Source organism: Leiobunum rupestre, chromosome 1, assembly GCF_980474605.1.
Source record: "Leiobunum rupestre chromosome 1, qqLeiRupe1.1.hap1, whole genome shotgun sequence".
Lineage (NCBI taxonomy): Eukaryota > Metazoa > Arthropoda > Arachnida > Opiliones > Sclerosomatidae > Leiobunum > Leiobunum rupestre.
This window is the reverse complement of record NC_143384.1, coordinates 66,245,810-66,268,975: the sequence shown is the minus strand read 5'-3', so window position 1 is coordinate 66,268,975 and position 23,166 is coordinate 66,245,810. Positions and strand designations below refer to the sequence as shown.

At 36.2% G+C, this 23,166-nt stretch overlaps 1 protein-coding gene across 1 annotated transcript in view; it reads left to right on the top strand.

Annotated features, from left to right (window-relative positions):
* The first annotated feature begins 12,757 nt into the window (after positions 1-12,757).
* The window catches only part of LOC149966169 (uncharacterized), a 30,149-nt gene continuing 19,740 nt past the window's right edge, over positions 12,758-23,166 (top strand). Inside the window, exons 1-7 of the mRNA XM_090167438.1 lie at positions 12,758-13,003; positions 14,038-14,202; positions 14,280-14,354; positions 14,430-14,637; positions 15,231-15,547; positions 16,114-16,225; positions 20,950-21,017. Coding sequence (XP_090023564.1) covers positions 12,758-13,003; positions 14,038-14,202; positions 14,280-14,354; positions 14,430-14,637; positions 15,231-15,547; positions 16,114-16,225; positions 20,950-21,017 — 1,191 coding nt within the window. The remainder of the gene's footprint in view (positions 13,004-14,037; positions 14,203-14,279; positions 14,355-14,429; positions 14,638-15,230; positions 15,548-16,113; positions 16,226-20,949; positions 21,018-23,166) is intronic.

Below are 23,166 nucleotides of genomic sequence, written 5' to 3'. Positions count from 1 at the left end.
GCGTGTGACATCACTTTTTCCCGCGGTTTTTTTTCAAAAAAAGTTATGAAGTCGTTGGCGTCCTGGGTTTCTGGATCAAATTTTGGTATGTCACGTTGGAGAGTTAAAGCGTCGAGGGCGGCTGAAACAGCGGTCGTAATATCGGCGGCGGAGGCCATGTTCGTGGTAAATCGCAATGGCTTGCGGCAAGTGGGTGGGTCTAGGCCGTTGAATTCCGGTGCTAGGTGGAGCGTTCGGCGGGAGAGCCAAGGTGGAAGTCCGGTGAATTCCGAGGTTTCAGAGAACGTTGGAGAGTCAGCTACGTAGTAGATCTCGGTGTCGGCCGGAGAAGCAAGAGCGTACGTTGCGGGGTGTAGGTTGTGGCTCATTAGCGCGGTACGATCGTTGCCCTGCGCCTCCACCAGTTGTCAGGTGTATTATCGACGAAACCAGATAAATACGAACTGAATGATTTTTATTACGGGTATTACAAAATATATAATGTACATAAACAATAGTGAATCGCGCGGATTGGCGTTAGCCCAGGTTTTCCTCTTCTTGTTTCTTTCTAAATATGGATTGTTCTATATGTTCCATGACCAAGTTGGCAATTTGGGCTGATAATGGATTTCCCATTGCTATACCTTTATCCTGAACATAAATATTACCGTCATAAGTAAAATAAGCGTTTTTCAAGCATATTTAACTTAGTCTAATAGTTGTGTTAATACTTAGGCTTGTGCGCGTCTTTAATGTTTTTCTTTTTTTAAAGTAACTCCTTAACACAGTAAGGGCCAATTCTACTGGAACATTGCCATACAAATTTACCAACCTACCTATTTATTCATCATTTTCAATAGAAGAAGCTCGTAAACAATCTACAAAATGGAAAGAGTTCTTAAAAAAAATGGCCATTATTTCTTATTAAAGGAAGTATATTATTTTGACTAGTTCTTTTATTAAATTTAATAAAATAGCCAGAATTTCCAACGGTAGACCGGTTTCGTCCTATTTGGGACTCGTCAGTACTGTGTGCGAAGGCTGGCGTGCGACTATTACACCGAAAAGAGAAACTAAGCCTAAACATTAAAAATTTCAAAACGAGTTGCGTAGCAACGGAAAGCCGAATAGCGGGAGAGTGGTGGAGAATAGTATATACGAAATGTAACGGTAAAAGGAACCACCTATGGACTGCAATGTAAAACCTTACAACCGCTTCGTTAATAATACCTTGAATCTCTTTAACTGATTTATCGGTAGGGTCATTTTTATTTTTTCTGGTGATTTAAATAGCTCCCTCGCTTGCTCGTCATAATCTAATGCATTCAATACTACAATTTTTCCCCTTTATCTGCCTGGACAATTTTTATGTATTCATTCCTTCTTAATGCTTTAAATGCGGTTTTTTCTAAAGTCTTTAAGTTCATTTCTTTGGTTTTAAATTTAAAATTGTTTTTATAATATTCAGAATATCTTGTATTATTGGATCTTCTAATTTGAGACTCAGCGTCCGCGCAAATATCTAAACTAATTGGATTTTAGGACGTAATGCCAAAATTTTAACCTTTACTTAAAAGTGCCAATTCCCCTTCTGTTAAGCCATAACTCGAGATATTAAAGGCCTAAGATTTATTCTTCCTGTTTTCCTTTAAGTTTTCTTCCCGCCACGCAAATATCCTGGTGGTAGGCCAACCGCAGAACACGTTGACCTACCACCAGGATATTTGCGTAGTGGGAAGTAAACTTAAAGGAAAACAGGCAGAAGGAATCCTAGGCCTTTAACTACATATCACCTAATTTTCTCTCTTCTTCTCCATTTTTACTCGTTACTAAGTTCGTTTTCACTAATCTATTAAAGTTTTCTACTTGATTTCTTTTAATTTCTTGATTCCGGAAATTGTAAACATGTTCGATTTCTTCAATTAGTATTTTACTTATCTTGGCTTCAACTAATCCTCGTAGTTTCTCCCTCAACATACTCTGCAGTATGTTACATTTTTGATAATGTAAACTATAACAAGGGAAAGCTGTGCCGTAGTGAAACAACCAAGGATAAATGCTACTGTAGGAGCAGAATTCCAACTTTATATAAACAACGTCGATAGTACAAGTTTGTGTTTAGGCATAGAAATGAGTTGCTAAAAGTGATCTATTATTCTAACAAATAAAATTTTTAAAATTAAGAAAGCTTTTCGGCCTTTTTAATATCATTTGGCTACAACCAAAGAAGTGGGGAAAATGTACTTCCATATTGGATTATGACAAAAGCTCAATAATAAGAGTCAATGACAATTACATTACCATTCCTAAATGACTGCTTTCACTTTCCAGTTTGATTATACTGTCTGTTTAACAATGGGAAAATGTGTGGTCAAATAAACACTTGACTGTATATGCTGTGTGTCACTTATACTTAAAATGCAATAAAACCACTTAAAATAAAACTAAATGTACATTGAGTTGTTTTTATTTATTTTTTATCGTAAATACACACTTAGATTTGTTGAATTGATGACCCTCTGGACTATGACTAAATGTGCCGCGCAAAATACGGTTCAATTTATAGTGGGAGCTGTCGTTAAGGTTGCCCTCCCTTTATTTACTATTTTCATGACAGCATCTCGTCACGTTGCGAAAGAATTCGATTGCAACTGAAAGTATAAGATTAAGGGTAGACAAATTACTCTACTCTAAATGCGCTAGCATTGCCACGAAATGCAACAAAAATAAAATATACCATGAATTTAAATATTTGCATGCATGCATGCATTAGTCAGTATCGCAGTCAATAAATATATTATCTCATTTCATAAAAATGGTGTCGCATTCAATAAATATATTATCTCATTTCATAAAAATGGTGTCGCATTCAATAAATATAATATCTCATTTCATAAAAATGGTGTCGCATTCAATAAATATAATATCTCATTTCATAAAAATGGTGTCGCATTCAATAAAAATAATATTTCATTTCATAAAAATGGTGTCGCATTCAATAAATAGAATATCTTATTTCATAAAAATGGTGTCGCATTCAATAAATATAATATCTCATTTCATAAAAATGGTGTTGCATTCAATAAATATAATATGTCATTTAATAAAAATGGTGTCGCATTCAATAAATATAATATTTCATTTCATAAAAATGGTGTCGCATTCAATAAATATAATATATCATCTCATGGAAATGGTGTCGTATTCAATAAATATAATATCTCATTACATAAAAATGGTGTCGCATTCTATAAATATGGTCTCAATAAAGACTCGCTTTTAATTATTCCTTGTATCTTACATATACTAAATTAACTAGTCACATTCAATATCAATAGTGTCGCGATAAAATAAAAATATGTTTCAATGTAAGATCCTCTTTTCGGGTCTATATAGTACTATCCTAAACGAGAAGCCCACCCTACGGTACGGGCGGGGCCCCACACCAGGATTACCGGGGTACCCTTTTCCCCTCCCAAAAATAACTTAAAAACTCGCCTTTATCTCTCGTCCCAAACCCTCCAGTAAGGCACCCCTCCCCCTTTTCCCCATGCCAGAACTACCGGGGTACCCTTTTCCCCCGAAAAAAATAACAAAAAACTCACCTTTCTCTCTCGTCGCCAACCCCCCTGTACCCCTGTAAATCCCCTGTATAAAATGGCAGATTTGCTCCCCCTCATGACGAACAGAAACAAATACGCTCGTCCCTGAGCCCCGATTCCCCTTTAACCCGCGCTGTTGATAGTCGAACCACCTCAGTAACGAAGTGAAAGGCAGTCACGGTTTCCCTCCGTGCCGTGCCGCTTGTGTCTTCACCCGGTTCGCCGCCCCGCCTTTGGTACTCTTACTGACTAAGGAAAAACACAAAAAAGGCTATATTTAAGCCACTAACGAAGCGAAATGCAGCAGCTTATCTCTCCGTCTCACGCGGGCTTAATGACAGACTAAGCAAATATTCCTGAAAACTTGAACGTAAGACCGACGTACCAAGCGTTCCTTATAATATAGACTAGCCGAGAAGCCCGCCTGTAAGGCGGGCCCTCAGCTAGTTGTGTGTTTCCAGGCACCCCTTCCACCCTTTTCCCCATAGTCGAACCACCGCAATAAATCACCCTCCCCCTTTTACCCATGCAAGAATTTCCGTTGCACCTTTTCCACATAGTCGAACCACCGCAGTAAGGCCCCTCTCTTTTTTCCATGCGATAATTTCCATGGTACCCTTAACCCCATAGTCGACCTCTCCCCGTAAGGCCCCCTCCCCCTTTTCCCATGCGATAATTACCGGGGTACCCCTCCCCCTCTTGCCCATGTGATAATTACCGGGGTACCCACTCCCCATTTTCCCCATGTGATAATTACCGTGTTACCCACCTCCGCCTTTTTCCCATGTGATAATTATCGTGGTACCCTTTTCCACATAGTAGAACCACCCCAGTAAGGCACTTCCTCCCCCTTTTGCCCATGAGATAATTACCGTGGAACCCCCTCTCCGCTTTTCCCATGTGATAATGAACGTGGTACCCTCTCCCCCTTTTCTCCATGCGAGAATTTCCGTAGTACTCCCCTTCCTTTCCAATGCGAGAATTTCCTTGGTACCCTTTTCCCAGCAAAAATAGCTCAACCCTGTATCCCTTTAAACCCCCTGTATCCAATGGCTGATGCATAAAGGCCACGGGACTAACGCACGCCGAGAGCGCCACAGGACTTTCAAATCGGAACGACCCCAAACCCCCCCACACCCACCTCCCCGTTTCCGAAACTGCCACATACGATCCCTCCCCCCTCCGAAATTCGCGGGAGAAAGAGAGAAAATTTCGGGTGCATTGCATGTTGGGACAAACACGGCCCAACTCTCAGGGGCGACAGATTTTGATAAAATAGATGTTCGAACCACCTCAGTAACGAAGCGAAAGGCAGTCTCGGTTTCCCTCTGTCCCGCGGGTCACTATTTCCTCGCTGCCCCGCCTTTGGCTTCGTGACAGACTAAGCAAACATTCCAGAAAGCTCGGACGTACGACCAACGTACCAAGTGCTCCTTATAATATAGATGCCTTCCTAGCTCCGTAAACTTGGCCCCTCCAATCCTCATAATCAAAATTTACTTATTCCATCATTTTGCTCTCATTTTGCTCTATTACGCTCCGTGTCGTAACCATTTTGCTCCGTCTCCATTAATTACTTATTAACATTTTAATTGGGGGGGGGGCTAAGTTTACAATAGGCCCCCTCACTTATGATAAAACAACGATTAAATAGATAATTAAATTGGCTTTGTTTTGCTCCATTATGCTCCACAAAAATCAAATTTTGCTCCACATTGCTAATCGAGATAACTAATTTCTAATTGGGGGGGCTAAGTTAACGCTTTCCCCCCCCCCAGTTCACCGATCTCTTTTAAACTTAGAATATAATTTTTTGCTCTAATGCTCTAACGATTGCACTTAGTTAGAACTTTTGCTCCATATGCAATAGGGAGTTAATTGCATTTTAATTCCGGGGCCAAGTTAACATTTGGCCCCCCCACCTGTTCCGATTAATATCAAAATGTGAATTCTTTAACTTCTCATCTTGCTCCGACGACCGCTTATTTCCAAAACATTTGCTCCATTTTAAAACTGAAGTTATTCAAATTTTAATTGGCGGGGCCAAAGTCACGGTCGCCCCCCCCCCCCCCCAATCTCTTCGCAATTCAAAACGCAAATAGCCATTATTTCGGCATTATTTTGCTCCACAGTATTTTATAAAAAATTTCATTTGCTCCACAATTAATCCGGAGATATAAACCATTTAATTTTTCAAAAATTACGATCGACCCAAATTTATTGGTAATTATTAATTATAAATTTACTTTGCTTCGTAATATTTCGCCGAAAATTTAAATTAGATTGAATTCATCTGGAAAGTGTTTATTATGGGTGGGGTCTCTGTAGAGGCTAACGGTTAATTTGAACCAACCAATAAAAATAATGAAGTGTTAAAGAATAATCTCTTAATTTATATATACGATAACGATAAATTATTTTTTCTATAAAATTACTTAATTTGATAGTTACTTTTGGTAAAGTCAGGTAATTTTTTCAGAGTAAATTAATCGATATTACTTAATATTTTCGAACCTATAAAATCACCTAATGTGATAGTTATTTTTGGTAAAGTCACTTAATGTTTCAGAGTAAATTATTGGATATTACTTATTATTTTCGAACCTTTAATTGTAAATATGTTCCCTAATAATTTTATCAAAAACGTTTTAAACGATTTGCTTCATTTTACAATGTAATAACAGTTCATCTATAAAAAAGTTATAAAAAAAGGTTAAAACAAGACTTTTTTCACTGACAAATAACTTAAAATTCTAATGAAATTGAAAGCGTTTAATTTTAAACTCCATTCTTAATTCTGATTAATTTAATATTAATTACATTCTACAATGTTCAACATTTTATCTATAAAAGTGATACGAACGTGTTAAAAGAAGTGCATAAAAGATTAGTTTTTTTTTACAATTCTAGGTAAATTTAAAGCGTTTATTATAAAATCCTTTCTTAATTCTGTGTAATTTAATTTTTAATTGGTGGGGTCCGAATCACGTTCTGCCTAACCCATAAGCCACTTCGTGATGAAAAACTCAACTGCACATTAATTTGCTACGAAATATTCCGACGAGATATTCTAAGATATTAGGCAAAAACTCATTAACTGGAGGGGCCAGTTTTTCTTCGCGATGTAGTTTGTGGGGGCTGACCGTGATTCTGGCCCCGCCAGGTAATTGATAAGTTTTAGAATAATATCTTAGAATTAAGTATGGAGCAATTTGATATCTTATCGGAATATTGCTGAGCAAAATGAGATTAACATAATGGGTATTTTAGTTTTTCTTCGCGATGTGGTTTGTGGGGGCTGACCGTGATTCTGGCCCCTCCAGTTAATGAGTTTTTTTCCTAATATCTTAGAATTAAGTATGGAGCAATTTGATATCTTATCGGAATATTGCGGAGCAAAATGAGATTAACATAATGGGTATTTTAGTTTTTCTTCACGATGTGGTTTGTGGGGGCTGACCGTAATTCTGGCCCCTCCAGTTAATGAGTTTTTGCCTAATATCTTAGAATATCTCGTCGGAATATTTCGTAGCAAATTAATGTGCAGTTGAGTTTTTCATCACGAAGTGGCTTATGGGTTAGGCAGAACATGATTCGGACCCCACCAATTAAAAATTAAATTACACAGAATTAAGAAAGGATTTTATAATAAACGCTTTAAATTTACCTAGAATTGTAAAAAAAACTAATCTTTTATGCACTTCTTTTAACACGTTCGTATCACTTTTATAGATAAAATGTTGAACATTGTAGAATGTAATTAATATTAAATTAATCAGAATTAAGAATGGAGGTTAAAATTAAACGCTTTCAATTTCATTAGAATTTTAAGTTATTTGTCAGTGAAAAAAGTCTTGTTTTAACCTTTTTTTATAACTTTTTTATAGATGAACTGTTATTACATTGTAAAATGAAGCAAATCGTTTAAAACGTTTTTGATAAAATTATTAGGGAACATATTTACAATTAAAGGTTCGAAAATAATAAGTAAAATCCAATAATTTACTCTGAAACATTAAGTGACTTTACCAAAAATAACTATCACATTAGGTGATTTTATAGGTTCGAAAATATTAAGTAATATCGATTAATTTACTCTGAAAAAATTACCTGACTTTACCAAAAGTAACTATCAAATTAAGTAATTTTATAGAAAAAATAATTTATCGTTATCGTATATATAAATTAAGAGATTATTCTTTAACACTTCATTATTTTTATTGGTTGGTTCAAATTAACCGTTTACCTCTACAGAGACCCCACCCATAATAAACACTTTCCAGATGAATTCAATCTAATTTAAATTTTCGGCGAAATATTACGAAGCAAAGTAAATTTATAATTAATAATTACCAATAAATTTGGGTCGAACGTAATTTTTGAAAAATTAAATGGTTTATATCTCCGGATTAATTGTGGAGCAAAATAATGCCGAAATAATGGCTATTTGCGTTTTGAATTGCGAAGAGATTGGGGGGGGGGGGGCGACCGTGACTTTGGCCCCGCCAATTAAAATTTGAATAACTTCAGTTTTAAAATGGAGCAAATGTTTTGGAAATAAGCGGTCGTCGGAGCAAGATGAGAAGTTAAAGAATTCACATTTTGATATTAATCGGAACAGGTGGGGGGGCCAAATGTTAACTTGGCCCCCGAATTAAAATGCAATTAACTCCCTATTGCATATGGAGCAAAAGTTCTAACTAAGTGCAATCGTTAGAGCATTAGAGCAAAAAATTATATTCTAAGTTTAAAAGAGATCGGTGAACTGGGGGGGGAAAGCGTTAACTTAGCCCCCCCAATTAGAAATTAGTTATCTCGATTAGCAATGTGGAGCAAAATTTGATTTTTGTGGAGCATAATGGAGCAAAACAAAGTCAATTTAATTATCTATTTAATCGTTGTTTAATCATAAGTGAGGGTAGTGGTCGGAATTTCTCTAACTTTTGTACATCAGATAAGGCTTACAAATATCGATATTTATCTATTCATATAAAGAAACGTTGATATTTTTCTTTATGAATAAAATTATCTGTAAGCAAATTTAACTTTCATACACTTATTCATTTAAATAATATTTATCTCTATATTAATAAAAAGTTGTTTGTTTCTCTTACATTTTCTATTTTTGAATAAAGAATTTTTCTTTGTTTGAAGGACGTAAACAATGTTTTACAATGTTTTAAGAATTGGTGAAATTCAACCGTTAAAAAAAATATTGTGCTTTTAGATGTTAAATAAATAGTAGAAATAGATCTTTGTTCATATACTCTGAAAACTACCGATAAAATAAAATTTGAACAAAATCTCACGTTTTTTAAACTAATCGATATCTACGTGTGTGTGTTAAAAAAATATATTTTATTTTGTTTATAATTAACCGTTTTCGAATGGTACTTCGAAATCGTGATGTAAATTTCGGCTTAGCGCGTACCTAACATAAAACCTGTTTAAATTTAAACGCAATCATGGCTGAAGGCCCACAAACCACTTCAAGTAAAATACCGCAGTCGCGAAGCGTTGTTTGGAATCATTACCGCCGCTCTGTTGAAACATCGGCGGATGGTATTTCTAAGCAGGTTGCAAGTTGCTTATATTGCCAGAAGTATGTAAAGATGGTATATGTTTATTTAAACTTCCACCACTCTTACGCTCCCACTTTCTTTTAACAGCACCTCCTATACCCAAGGTTCACGTGCAAATATAAGTACTGGAAACTTGTGGTACCATATTGAGAAGAAACATCCAGACAAACTATCATCGAATAGAGCGTCCGGTTCGGTGAGTCATGGTTAAATTGTTATAAGAGGTTACAGTGGCGGACTGGGTCCAATATTTTAGTTTAACAGGACATTAAGGGGCCCAGCCTTAACAACTATAACGCTATCATGTTTAGGAGGCCTACTTCATGAACGGTCCACGGGGCCCACCTGCCATCGGGCAGGTTCTTTCTATGGCGAGTCCGCCACTGAAAGGTTACTGCCTGAGGCTTATTGTCACTATTGTTCATAAGCTTACCAACCGGTGACAATTGTTTTAAATAAATGTAAATGTAAAACAATAAATTATAATTAGAAAATGTGCCACGTGTACGTTAGCATTATGCATTTGCAGGCGCGTAGGAACGTTGTGAATTAAGGGGGGTACAGCTAGTTATTTTAGTTAGGCGCCCCCCCCCCTCACCATCCAGCTTTTAGCGCTCCTCTTAGCACAATTTGGATCCCTTTTTGAGCCCATTTGGCGCCCCTGTCCAGTTTCAAGGAGGGTACATTTTACGACTGTACCCCCCCCCCTGTTCCTACGCAACTGTGCCTTTGCAATGTATACTGTACAAAGGACGTCCTGATTAGAAATCGCTCCTACTTTCACTATGAATTTCTCGAAATTACCCATGATTAAACAACTTTAATAAATACCTTAAGAACTACACTACGCATAACTGACCGCGACAGAGAAACATAGACAGTGGTAGACTGGGTGTAATATTATTGGTTGCCGCTATCATGTTTAACGTTGCCCAGTTCATGAACGGTCCATGGGGCCCACCAGCCATTGGGCAGTTCACTCTAAGACCAGTCCGCCATTGACCATGAAGTGTTGTAACTGTATATTTAAGGGTACCGGTAATATTTATGATTCCATACTTTAATTCATGTTTTACCGGAATAAGTAATTTTTCTGACCTACGCTTTAAAACTGAAAAACGAACTGTTCTGATTAAACTATATTTAGTAAATTTGGAAGAGTTAAAAAGCCGAGAAAAATATTTTTATTGCTAATTTTAAAATAAAATGACTTATGGCTTATGCTAGATAAATTCGAAGTACATTGATGATGCCCGAATGAAGATGTATAAGTGGATAGTATCTTGTGATAAACCATTCGCTATCGCTGAGGACCAAACTTTCCAGGCGTTTTTGCGCTCTGTTAATCCTCACTGCACAATTATAGCCGACCATCTTATACAAAGTGCTAAAACTATCAAGACAGAACTTCTAAAATTGTATAGAGATGAAGAGCTTAAAGTATCCGATAGTTTTCAGGTAAGTTATTTCTACATTTTCTCTAACTATAGGTTTCAAGTCCTACTCAAACATTCATTGAAGTTCTAGTTAATTAGTTCCAAGTCCAGTTAGACCATTAAGACACATTCGAGTACAAAATTTTATCGAGTCTAGGTCGAGTCCTACAGAAAGACTCGTACATTTAGGTTCAAGCATAAGTAACATAATAAAATAAGTATGCCAGTGAACGATGTCGGTTAATGATAATCGGTTGCGGGGTGATTGCGTAATCGGAGTATTCTAAAGCGGAAATTCGTCGAAAAGGGTAAATTTACGGCAATATGTACGAACTTGGATCCAGGTGCGTGCCAACTTTTTACGAGAGTGGGGGCAAAAACAAGATGTCTAAGCCTAAATATAGAAAAAAAACCAACTGTTATATATATTACTATATATAGTCAGCTAAAAGTAGCGGGGGCAAGTCGCCTAAGCTGCCCCCGTGCTTGGCACGTGCCTGCTTGGATCGCAACAATCCAATTCGAACAGATCTATTTTCAAAAACCAGAATAAAGTTTAAAATGTGTTCCAACTCGCGGAGAGTTGTCAGTCCTTATTTTGTAATGATTTATATGGTCATTGCCGAGACGTACTATCATTAAAAAAATTATCAATGGGTGAATAGGGAGTGACATACTTATTGTAATTATGTTACTTATGGTTCATGTTAAATTCGAAACAATTTCTAAATTGCAGTATTTATTTCTATTTTGGTTTGGGAGACCCCTTAAATCTCAATTTAATTGTTATATGTTTTATTTGGTTCTCTAAATACAACAGAATGTTTCAAGTCAGCTAGCATTAACTATGGATTGCTGGACATCACCTAATCGCATTCCATTTGTCGGAGTAACAGTGCATTGGATTAATGAAGTTTGGGTGATGAATAGTGTACTTCTGGGATTTGTTCATTTTCCAATACGGCATACGGGCCAAAATATATGCGAAAAAATATTAGCAATAATTAACGCCATGAAAACAAGAAAGGTAAAAATAAGGGCCGTGCAGAGGTGGGCAGGGGGGGGTGAAATCCCTAGGGCTCGGCGAAAAAGGGCCCACAAGGGACTGAAAGGGGGCTGCAGACGTAAGGGCACACTGAAAACCCTCGAGGGGGGTGCAAATCAGAGGCCTAGGAAAAACATTCAGGGCTGGGGAGGGGGGTTGCGAATTAGAGGCTTTCGAATACATTTTCTGGGCTCGACGGGTGGGTGCAAATCAAAGGACCCACCAGTATCTTTTTTCCCCGGGCCCCAATAAACTTCTGTACGGCCCTGGTAATATTGTACTGTTTAAAAAATCTAACTAAAATCATAAGTAATACAATAAACATAAGTATGACACCACGTTTTTGGTTAATGATGGTCTGTCTGAAGTTTCGAAAGAGGAAACGCTCCTTTTCATAATATATCCGTTGACAAAATAGCGGCCATTTTTCGATGGTTATTAATACGAGCAAAAACGCGTTGGTTTCAAATTTATAAATATTAGGCGTAGGTTTATAATAGTTATTTATATCTTCCAATTAAATAATTTTGATTATTTCCTCAAAGTAGGCGTTATTTACACTTTTGAAAGCATTTCCGTTTTCAATGGGCCTTGATTTGATTTCTTGGGCATCGTAACATGGAAGTTTTCAAAATCTAAGAAAATTCGCGGAAATTTGTTACGCCTTATTCGTGAAATTTAGTTGTCGTGAGGCGAATCGACGCTTGCGAATAAAATTTAATATAACCAAAGCTACGGCAAAAATTAAATTCGTCTCGTAACTATCGAAAAGTCGCTAAATGGGAACTAGGCTTTAGTCGTTACTCACGCGATGCTTTACGTTGCCATTGGTGAAACATACTATCATTAAGAATTGAATGATTGGGATTGTTATACTTATGCTAAAACTGATTAAATACTCTTCAAATAGTTTCATAACTGCGCTGTAACTGCTAAAGCTTATTTGCAGGTCTAAGGAAGTAGTATACTATGAGTAATTGAGTTTTAGTGTCTGGGTACATAATGAATCTAATCAACTAAACGAAAATTAGTTATACCCAACTTAGCTTAGTCAAACAGTCACTAAAATTTCATATAATATTTCCATGCACATATTAGATTTTGGCGATAACCATGGACAATGCGTCAAACAACGACACATTCACCAAGGAACTTGCACAAAGAACTACCAGTTTAAAATTAAGATTTAACAAAGAAAATCGAATTCGATGTGCTGCACACGTTATTCATCTCCCGGTATGCGCTATTTTAGGAAATCTTAAATCAACACCTAACCACGATAACGAAGAGGATTATGGACCAGATGATGAAGAAATTAGTAATGTTGAAACCAACACGATTGGTGGAACTGTAGCAAAGGTAATTTTCTTTTGTACGTTTTTAGAGATGGAGCTATTTCAACGGTTATATTTTGACTACTTAATCATGAGTAAATCTATGCAGCTTTAGGCTTTGACAGAGGCATAGTGAGGGGGGGGGGGCGGGGGGCATCCGCCAGGGGCGCCGTTGGTCAGGAGGCGCCTAAAGGGCGCCCAAAGTATTAGAACGAATATTGGACTTATTTTAAAGTTACTGTTAGGGCAGGAGAGGGCGCAAATTTTAGAGTTTTGCCCTGGGCGCCAAATAACCTCACTATGCCACTGGGCTTGGCACAGCCTCATGAGTAAGTGGTCAAACTATGATTTTTGAAATGCATGTAGCTCTCTGATAGGTACGAATTGAGGCAACGACGTAAAATTTACTTAGTTTATTGGAGGCCAACCTAGCTGCAGCCCTAGAACTTTGTTATCACTTACCATAATGGTAGGAAGCGGTAATTTATTCATTGAACATTCGCGTTTTTACTAAATATATTCAATGTGAATCTGAATACCAAAAAGCGCTAGTCCTGGACACCTAAAGCTTGGTTTCCACCAACGCGCGTAAGAGCTCGTCATAATGTTAATTTTTTGTCGCGCGTAAAAACGTTTACATGTTTCAAAGTTGAGTGTCGCTTTTTGACGCGCACTGGTGGAAACCAAGCTTAAGATTTAATGCGAATAGAACCTCAGGTGTTTGGTGTGGAAGACCAACACTTGCAAGTTAACGTTGACCGCTTCCTTCTATGGCTTTATATTTCTTTTTGGCGCTAGTGAGCCAATTCTTTGCTTGAATTATGATAGGTCTTACATAAAGAACGCCTTGAGGAAGTTGAGGCTATATTCCCTTTAAGTTCTTAATTCGAACTTCATTGTTCTAGCTTCGCTACCAGATACACTAAGTGACTTTAAGTTGTTGTCTCTAGTTGTAGACCAATCCAGGTGGAGCCAAATGTAGAAAACTTTGAAACTAATTTTTACGGGACGTTCACTATTTGGCTTCATCACAATTTAACTAGGTTAAACATGTTTCAGATTCGAGCCGTAGTCTTAAAAATTAGAGTTTCTAACCTAAAAGAAGAAATGTTCCGTGAACTAAACCTTAGTAATGGTTTGGGCGATGTTAAAGTAGTACTCGACGTCAAAACCCGCTGGAATTCGACGTATTCAATGCTAGAAAGAGCACTACGTTTGAAAACTGTAATTCAGTAATTTTTTGGCTTATTGATTGTCATTGAAAATTTTGTTTAAAGTTTTTTCTATTTAAGTCTTTTCAGACAATTATAAGAACTGATCTCGATTTTCAAAGTTTCCATATCACCGAAGCAGAATGGGAAAACATTGAAAGTTTTGTAAACGTCTTAAAAGTGCGAAAAATCTTTTTTTTTAAATCGGAAATAGTTAATTAAAACGTTTTTGATTAAAAGAATTTCAGCATAGCCACTAAAAGAATTTCTGCTGCAAAGAATCCTACCATTTCTCTTGTATTACCAACATATCAATGGCTATTAACAACAATTGCTAAAGCGATTGAAGAAAGTGATGGACCTCTTAAAGAAGCCTACAATTTAGGTCAAAGGAAACTTTTACATTACGAAGAAATTTCAAATACCGCTGCGACGTGCATAGCCGTTGGTGAGATGAAGTTTATATATAAGTAACATAATAACAAAAGTATGACAATTAACGAGATTAACAACGGAACTGATTTTTATCGTTATTTCGCAATCAAGAGGTTTTATTAGCACAGGGCCCTCTAGTGTCTCAAACACAATTTTTCGCCTAAAGCCTAGTTTTCACTTGGCGTAAAATCACCGGCAGAACGGAAAAACTCGGCGGTACAATTTTCGGCGTATTGCTTTCCGTTAGCGACAGACATAAGCCGAAATATCTGGTTTCCGATATATCGGCGGAATATTAGGCTTAACTGATAAATTTAAAAAAGGGTTTTTCTCGGCGGTACGAGCCCAAATATGTTTTTGTTTTGGCACACGTGATTCGGACGCGGGCTGCAAACATAGGCAAAGTTCCTGACAACTTCAGGATGTGTTTTTTGATATTAGGCTTAAATTCTTCACGCAAATTAGTCACCAATTATGGTAAGTTGCAAGGCCAAGTTGCAGCTTCATAAGAGTATCAGTGTCGAAAAAAGGTTCAGTTAGAAAATTAAGATTAAAGCAATAATCATACTTACTGTAGTTATGTATCTTATGGTTTTGAATAAATAGGTTATAAACAAAGAACTCATCGGATTACTTCGTCTCTATTTCCATTAGCTTTAGATCCAACCTTGAAACTTGATTTCTTTAAAGAGCATTACAGCAAAGCTAAATTTAAACTAGTGAAGGATACCGTACTTAACACATACAACGAGTTCTACGATACTAGAGACGAGGCTACAGCTGAATTGGAAACCAAGGGTGGAGATGATTTTTACGCAACATATCCGAAACGAGCAAAGAAATATGTGAAAGGAGCAGAAATATTAAAATATTTAAAGGACGATCTACTTCCTCCACAAACCAATATCCTTGAATGGTGGCAGGTACTTTAGATACTAATGACAAATATGGAAAGCAGTGGCGTAACTATGGACCTGCAGACCTTACGAGGGGGTCGTGTGGCTTAGGGGCCTCTCGCTTCAATTTACCAGCGGGAAGGGATGATTTGTTTAAATTTTTCAAAAGTTAACGGTTACCAGCGGCCTTCACCAACATGCCAAGGGAGGGGGACAGTGTGTCGTTACGCCACTGATGGAATGTATACAGGGTGTTCCAAAACCAATAAAGCCAATTTACGTCGTAGCATCCTAAAATTTTCTGAGTAAATAGCAAAAATATAAAACTTATTGCTAAAAAATATTAACACTTTTAAATGCACACATTGGCGTTCAATAATTATGATCGAATTTCGCAACTCTTACTACGAGAACACGCAAAACAAACTTGATGGTCGTGAATTAATTTCCTATATTAATCAAATTTACCAATTAAACACATTTATATTGGGTCTTTTAATCCAGATCATTTAAGGATTTTACGTTGTAGCTTTAGCGGTAATACGGTGGATCCTTTTGGATCAACCGTACCTAATTATTATTTTTATTTTTAGCAAAATGAAATGAACTACCCCACCGTAAGCACAATGGCAAAGGACTACTTATGCATCCAGGGATCGTCAGTTTCCTCAGAGAGATGTTTCTCTGAAGGAGCAAATTTGATTGGTACGAAACGCGGCTCAATGAAGCCAGAAACCATATCGGCTATGATGTGTCTTAAATCGTGGTGGGCTTAAAAATGTAAAAGCATAAGAAGAAATATGGAAACTAAAATACTAAATTCAAATCATGTTAGCAGTTGTTCTCTTTATTCATTAAACTACTACAGTTTGAGGATGTATTACCGTAGGACGGATTCGATTTGAACAATTGTTGAACCTTTTGTATTGTTCATGATATCCGCAATTGTATTTTACTTTTGTCCAAAGGTTGAACTCAAACCCTAAACCCTTGACCCAATAATGGGAAAGTTGTATATGACGAACAAAAGTTTAAAGTGTTAATAAAATTCGTCTGCTATAACTAATACGTTATTATTTATGGGGTGGACCTATTTATTTGGGTGGCAAATATCATAAATTAGCTAATCAATCATAAGTTTCACTTTATACTCTTGGAAAGTTTCCTCTCATGGATACAGATGTCGCCACTAATAGTTTTCCGTTGCCGTGACGTTGTGAAAAGTTTTAAGAAGACGTCACTAGTACCTTGGTTATTGGTATCTGTATATGGTTAATATTTCGATTAAGACGGTCTAGTGATCTAAGAAAAACTATATCAATGAAGGAATCCCATCTGCGTCGGTGCCAGCTTCAACAAGCCTAGCCGTTTTCACACCTACGTGACTCAGTAGAGCAGAAGTCGACGTTAAATTAAAAACCACCTGCTGATTAGGATATAAGGAAACCCTGATTTCATCAACTATTTGAGGGCGCTGTTGTAGTTTAAATCAATTTTGAATGACGATTTTGGTATTGATGTTTAATTAGCCAAATTTAGGTTACCATAGATTCTTCTAGCGGCCAACGCGATAAGTTCGCTAAACTACTGGATTTCAGTCTGCTAATTCGTCTAATCACAGATTAGCCTCTACTCTAGACTGTGAGTACTCAGTACACGAATTAGCAGACGTAAATCCAGTAGCTTAGCAAACTTCTCGCGTTGGCCGCTAGAAGGATCTATGGTAACCTAATTGGCTTGTTCATATATTTTTTAAATCAGAAAATAAGTCGAAATAAGTTACAATGTTGTAGCGATTATACTAAATATCCTGAACTATCAATTTATCGTTTTGTCAAACTGCTATTGGTCAACTGTAACTGTACAAAATTTAAAATAAAGACGTTTTGTAAAGCAGCAAAATATTTATTTTGAAGAGCGTATTCATGCGTGAGTTCCAGCGAAAAACGAAAGGTGCTAAATATTTGAGAAAGCGAGACGCTTCTCCAAAATATTTAATAGGGACACTTCTCCTATTTACTTCTGCTATCACCTATCAACTCAACTCAACAACCATATTACCTAAGCTAAAAAACATTAGTCACTAGGGGGCAGGGAAGTAGCGAGGGTTTGTTGTGCCCGGGCAAAACTATTTTTTGCAATAAAAATACCTAAAAATGCGCCCCCTAATTTACGGCCGTGTGCCCCCTAATGACTGGTGGTTCGTAAAAAAAAGTTGGTCAAACATATGAGTGGTGCCCGGGGCATGGAACACCTGGTCCTTTGTCCCCCTCTTGCTAGGGGGTTCCGTTTGGGACCCCTTCAGTCTGGGGCTCCCTGCTATCGCCGACCAGCCGACCTAGCCAGTCAGGGCATGAAAGATTTCAAATGTCCGTTTCAATGTCTTTAGAAAATCGTACATTTTTTAAAAGGTTTATTGCGGAGGTTAACGGTAATAAGACGACGTTTTATATCGTTTGGTTGTTATTTCAGTTGATACCGAAATTTTACAATTTGATCTTTTTAAACCGTTTCAAAACGTTTCCAAAATCTTTCGAGTGAACGCGGCTTAACTGTAGGGAGCTGATGGTTAGCTCGCGTGGCATGTAGGGCTTTCCACCACTCTCCTACGCAATATAACCCAGCCACTGGTTAAAAGGTCTTACAAGTCACAAGATGACTTAGGCCCGTAGTGGTGCCTTGGGTATTAGCCTAGCTGAGGGTGTTTTTGGTTTGTCTACTCACAGTAGCGGCCCTAGCACGTTTTTCAGGTTGTGCGAGACCTCATTGTGGCGCCCCCAATAGGCAATCGCTAGTACTAGCCGGTCTCCGTCTTGCGGTTCCGATCTATTGTGGCATTTTCGGCAGCGCTGTCTACTCAGAACGATTTAGAACCAGTGGCGTAAACAAAGGGGAGGTCCCGTGTCAAACCCACCCCTTATGCCTACCTTTGACTGTGATAAATTACCACCCCCTCCTTGACTCCTTATTAACATTCAAATATTTTCCCCCTCCTTGGCTAATTTTTGGCTACGCCACTGTTTGGAACCGTATAGAAAACATATTTAAATCGTTTCGAAACGATTCCCAGCTGCATGCGTGAACGTAGTGATATCCACAAATATTATGGAAATTAATAATTTCGGGTTATTGGCTTAAGTTCTACATCCTAGATATTGAAAAATGTTTAAATTGTTAATTCTTCAAAGAAAAAAGCTTAGTTATAAATTCGTGATTCTAAGAAATACTGTTGAATTGTTGATTTAAACAATGTTTATCTGAAATATGTTTCCGTATTTTAAAAACAAATGTTATAAACAAAATGCAAAACTTCCAAAAAACAATGTTTAAAAAAAAGTAGTTTTATCCGAATTAATAATGTTCAAATATAGAACCACAGTCATCGTGTTTTGAAGATAGTTGATATAACTCTTAGTCTATTATCTTGATCAACGCACTTTATTCATTTGCATAAATCTATCCTGTTAATAATTATTGCTATATTTGGCAATATTTTTAGATAATGGCTATCCAATTCCGAGCTCTAAGTGAGGGGGCCTATTGTAAACTTAGCCCCCCCCCCAATTAAAATGTTAATAAGTAATTAATGGAGACGGAGCAAAATGGTTACGACACGGAGCGTAATAGAGCAAAATGATGGAATAAGTAAATTTTAATTATGAGGTTTGGAGGGGCCAAGTTTACGGAGCCGTGAGAAACTGAATCTGTTGACGTCGCATTCGCCAAAATGGTTGTCACATATTGCTGAAACGTGGTTATTCAGTTTTAGTGATCACTTAATTTTTAGACTTTAGGGGGTTATTTTTAATATAGCCTCATAAATCAACTTGTTGCATTCAACAAAACAGTGTTGCATTGCTTCGCGTTGACGTTTCAATTAAAAAAGGGTATTAAAAATTTACTTTTATACGGGGGCTGCTTTTAATCTAGCCCCCTACTTTCACTGTGAAATATCTCATAATATAATTTTTCGCGTTCATATTTATTTGTGTCACATTTATTCGCATTGACGTGTAGTAGATAATGGTGATGTATTCCACTTGATTTTCGAAATTATGGGGGGTTATCGTTAACTTAGTTGTATTAACGATTACGTGGCATAATTTATATTTATCTTGTTTATTGTTACTTAGAATAACTGACCTCTAAGATTAAGCAATCGAATAGGATTAACTAGGCAACGAGTCAGTAGAGAACTTACTGCGTTTCGTCAATTTACAATTAGGCTATATTTGCACGATTTTCTATTTTATTTCTAACAATGAATTTATATCTCGTAATCGATATCACTCTAGTACTCAAATTTAATGCACTTGGTCAAATCAAAAATATGTATAATACCAAATTAATGTAATTTTGTTTGCAAATATTCAGAGTAGCTTACACTTAAGGCTAGAGTGTTCATGGGAAAACGTATAGGTGTTATTTCTTGTTTAGTTTCCAGAGTATTTGCCAAGATAGGAACAGCAATTCTACCTTCATATTCTTCTGATTTAGTTGATTAAAAGTAAGAACCTTCAAAAAGGAAACTTTAGCACCCTTTTTGGTAACTTTTAAGCCTGAAAGAGTTTCGTAAGATTTCCGAAAAATATTTAAATAATTGGTTTTGTGCTGATATACCAATGAACCTCTTATAGGTTTAAATTTAGAACTTATCTAGAGTGTGTATTTATTCTTCCTATTTTTTCATTTTTTGCAAGTCATTAGTCAAAAACCTTCACACTTTCCTTGTCTACGCCCAAAATCAAGACAAAATATAGTGTAACCTAATTAACTTACAACTTCCCTGGCCGGACTAAATTTTAAAGATTGTGAAGCATTTAGAGGAATCTTCAAGCCATAAATACAAATTTCAGTTCACTTTAAATGAAAAATTCCGTTTTATACCTTTTAACTGCAGGAGTCGAGCCTTCATTTTAATCTCCAAATTTTTAAGACCATCAATTGACTATTTAAATTCATTATTTTCCACAGAGTGTGTTCGATTGGTTTTTTTGGTCGCATATATAGACCTATCGAATGAAGCGAGTGAGTGAAATAGACCGTAGAGGTCTATTTCAAACAAGGCATGTACAGTAAATAGAACAATTAAACCAATATATTATTTTAAAGTAATATTTGTTTAGAATCTTAAATTGTTAAAACAAACTATTTGACCGTAAATCTTGGAGATATGAAAATTTAAACAATCGTTCAAAAATTAATAATAAAATTAATTTACGTAAATTATCTGTAGCCCTAAAGTCAGTCTTTGATTGTTTTGTTGCTACTCTCTTAAATAAAGGGTGTATTTCCGGTGTTTGAGGCTGGTTTAGTGGTTATTCATTTTCGAAAACTCCAATATTTGGTCTTAAAACTTTTTGTCATATTATTCTGTATTGAAATATTTGGCAAAGAATCATTATTCAACCATCTTTTTTTCATTTCAGCTTCGATTGAAGTTTTTACTAGAAACAAAATGTTTAATGCTACTGTCATTACAATTGGACTTCTTGAGGTAAACCATTATCGTCAGATAATTGAAATTAGCTATTCACCACAAGTACTCGTTGTGTTTCGAAAAGTTTATTTCCCCATGCATTATGATACAAAAAGAAAACGTTAGCTACACCATAAAAACGAATGGTGTTCAAAAGGTGTACAATTTTGTATACACCATTTTTACACCATTTTACACGTAAAAAGGGTGTTAAAACAGTGTTTAATATAAAAAACGGGTGTTCATTAGACAAACGTGTTTACTAATGGCGTTAGAAAAGTGTTATAACAGCGTTATAACAGTGTTGAATAAAAAGCAGGTGTTTATCTCAAAAACGAGTTTATAACACTACAACAAAATAGTGTTCAAAAGGTGTACAATTAGTGTATACGCCATTTTTACACCATCTTCCATGTAAAATGGGTTTTAAAACGGTGTTGTACGAACCAATAGGTTTTTATCAGAAACCGTGTAATACCACTCTAAAAAGAAGGGTGTTCAAAAGGTGTACAATTATTGTAAACGCCATTTGTACACAATCTTCCGTGTGAAAAGAGTGTTTAAACAGTGTTGAATTTAATAACGGGTGTTTAACAAACAAGCTTGTTTACTAATGGCGTTATTAGGGTGTTAAAAAAGTGTTGAATAAGAGCGGGTAACTATCTGAACAACATGATTAGTACACTGCAACAAAATTTTGTTCAAAAGGTGTACAATTAGTGTATACACCGTTTTTACACCATCTACCGCGTAAATAGGGTGTTAAAACAGTGTTCGCCGAAAAATTAAGAGTTTGAAAGAAATACGTGTTAATTGCACTTTAAAAACATAGTGTTCCAAAGGTTTACAGTTAGTGTATACACCATTTGTAAAAAGTGTGTTTCAGCGGTGCTTATCAAAAACAGGTGTTTATCAGGAAAAAAAACGTGTTTGTTATTGGCGTTAGAAACGCGTTAAAACAGTGTTGAGTAAAACACAGAAGTTTATCAAGAGAAGAGTGTTATTTTACACCAACCTCACATGGTTTCGATTTCATGTTCAAAATCGATTTTAAATAACAAAACCAATAACTTCGACGTGTATATTTATTTACCATGCAGTATTTCTCAGCGTGATATACATGTTTTGAATAATTAGATATTTATTAAGTAAATGGTAATTTTTTTTCCTGCTTTAAATAAAGCCCAACTTCTTGGTTCAAAGTCAACTTCTTAAGAATGGCAATCCGAATTAAATATAATCACTTTTAGTTTTTTACTACACAGATACAGCGTATTGTTTACGACAAAAATATAACTGATTGCCGTAAAATAGGAAATGTTGTCGATTTCCAAGTCTGTAATTAAAATTGCGCCTTTTCCGTAAGTTACGCGATCACAAATACCCTTAGTTACAGAAAATACGCGATTATCATTTCTTAAAACGTTAGATAGGAGTGGAATTAGTGATTGGAGAAAGTCATTTTTATTGAATTATTTGCCGCATAGTTAAAATACAGAGGCATTTGATGGCGTTCAGACAATGTTTTGTTATGTTTTTAAAATTCTTAATGATTGTAGCAATATTTTTAAAATATAAATGTTTGGCTTCCATTCTCATACATGAGATTGATTCAGATTTCGACGGACGCCCGAGTACAAAAGTTGCTTTTGAATATGAAACCGCCAAGTACTAATTGTGATGCATATCAATATAAATTACAATATACTACTCAAACACAGGTCAACACAGTTGTTTTAGTTTTACTGATATAGGCAGAGTTCCGAGAAAAGCCAGAGATCCTACTCAGTACTAATGAGCTCCACAAGGGGGAAACCGGTCTGCTGTTGGATTCTCTGGCTGAAATTTTGACTTAAGATATTTATTAAAAATAAAATTAAAGTTTAAAATATTGTTCTACGATTTCGTTACTTTAAAACCCAAATCGTTTAATTAGTGTACTACATCAACAATCTTTTAGTTAAAATGTGGTGTTTTACACGAAATTTTATGTGTATTCTAACTCCCTTACTTCGCTTTGGTGGTGTTATTTTACACTATTGCTGAGCTTTTGAGTCTTAAGATTGGTGTACATCAACACCTCTAGCTTACAAGAATGGTGTTACTTTACACAGCGGCTTATAGTTTAGGTGGGACATTGGTGTTTCTTAACACCCTTATTTTAGAT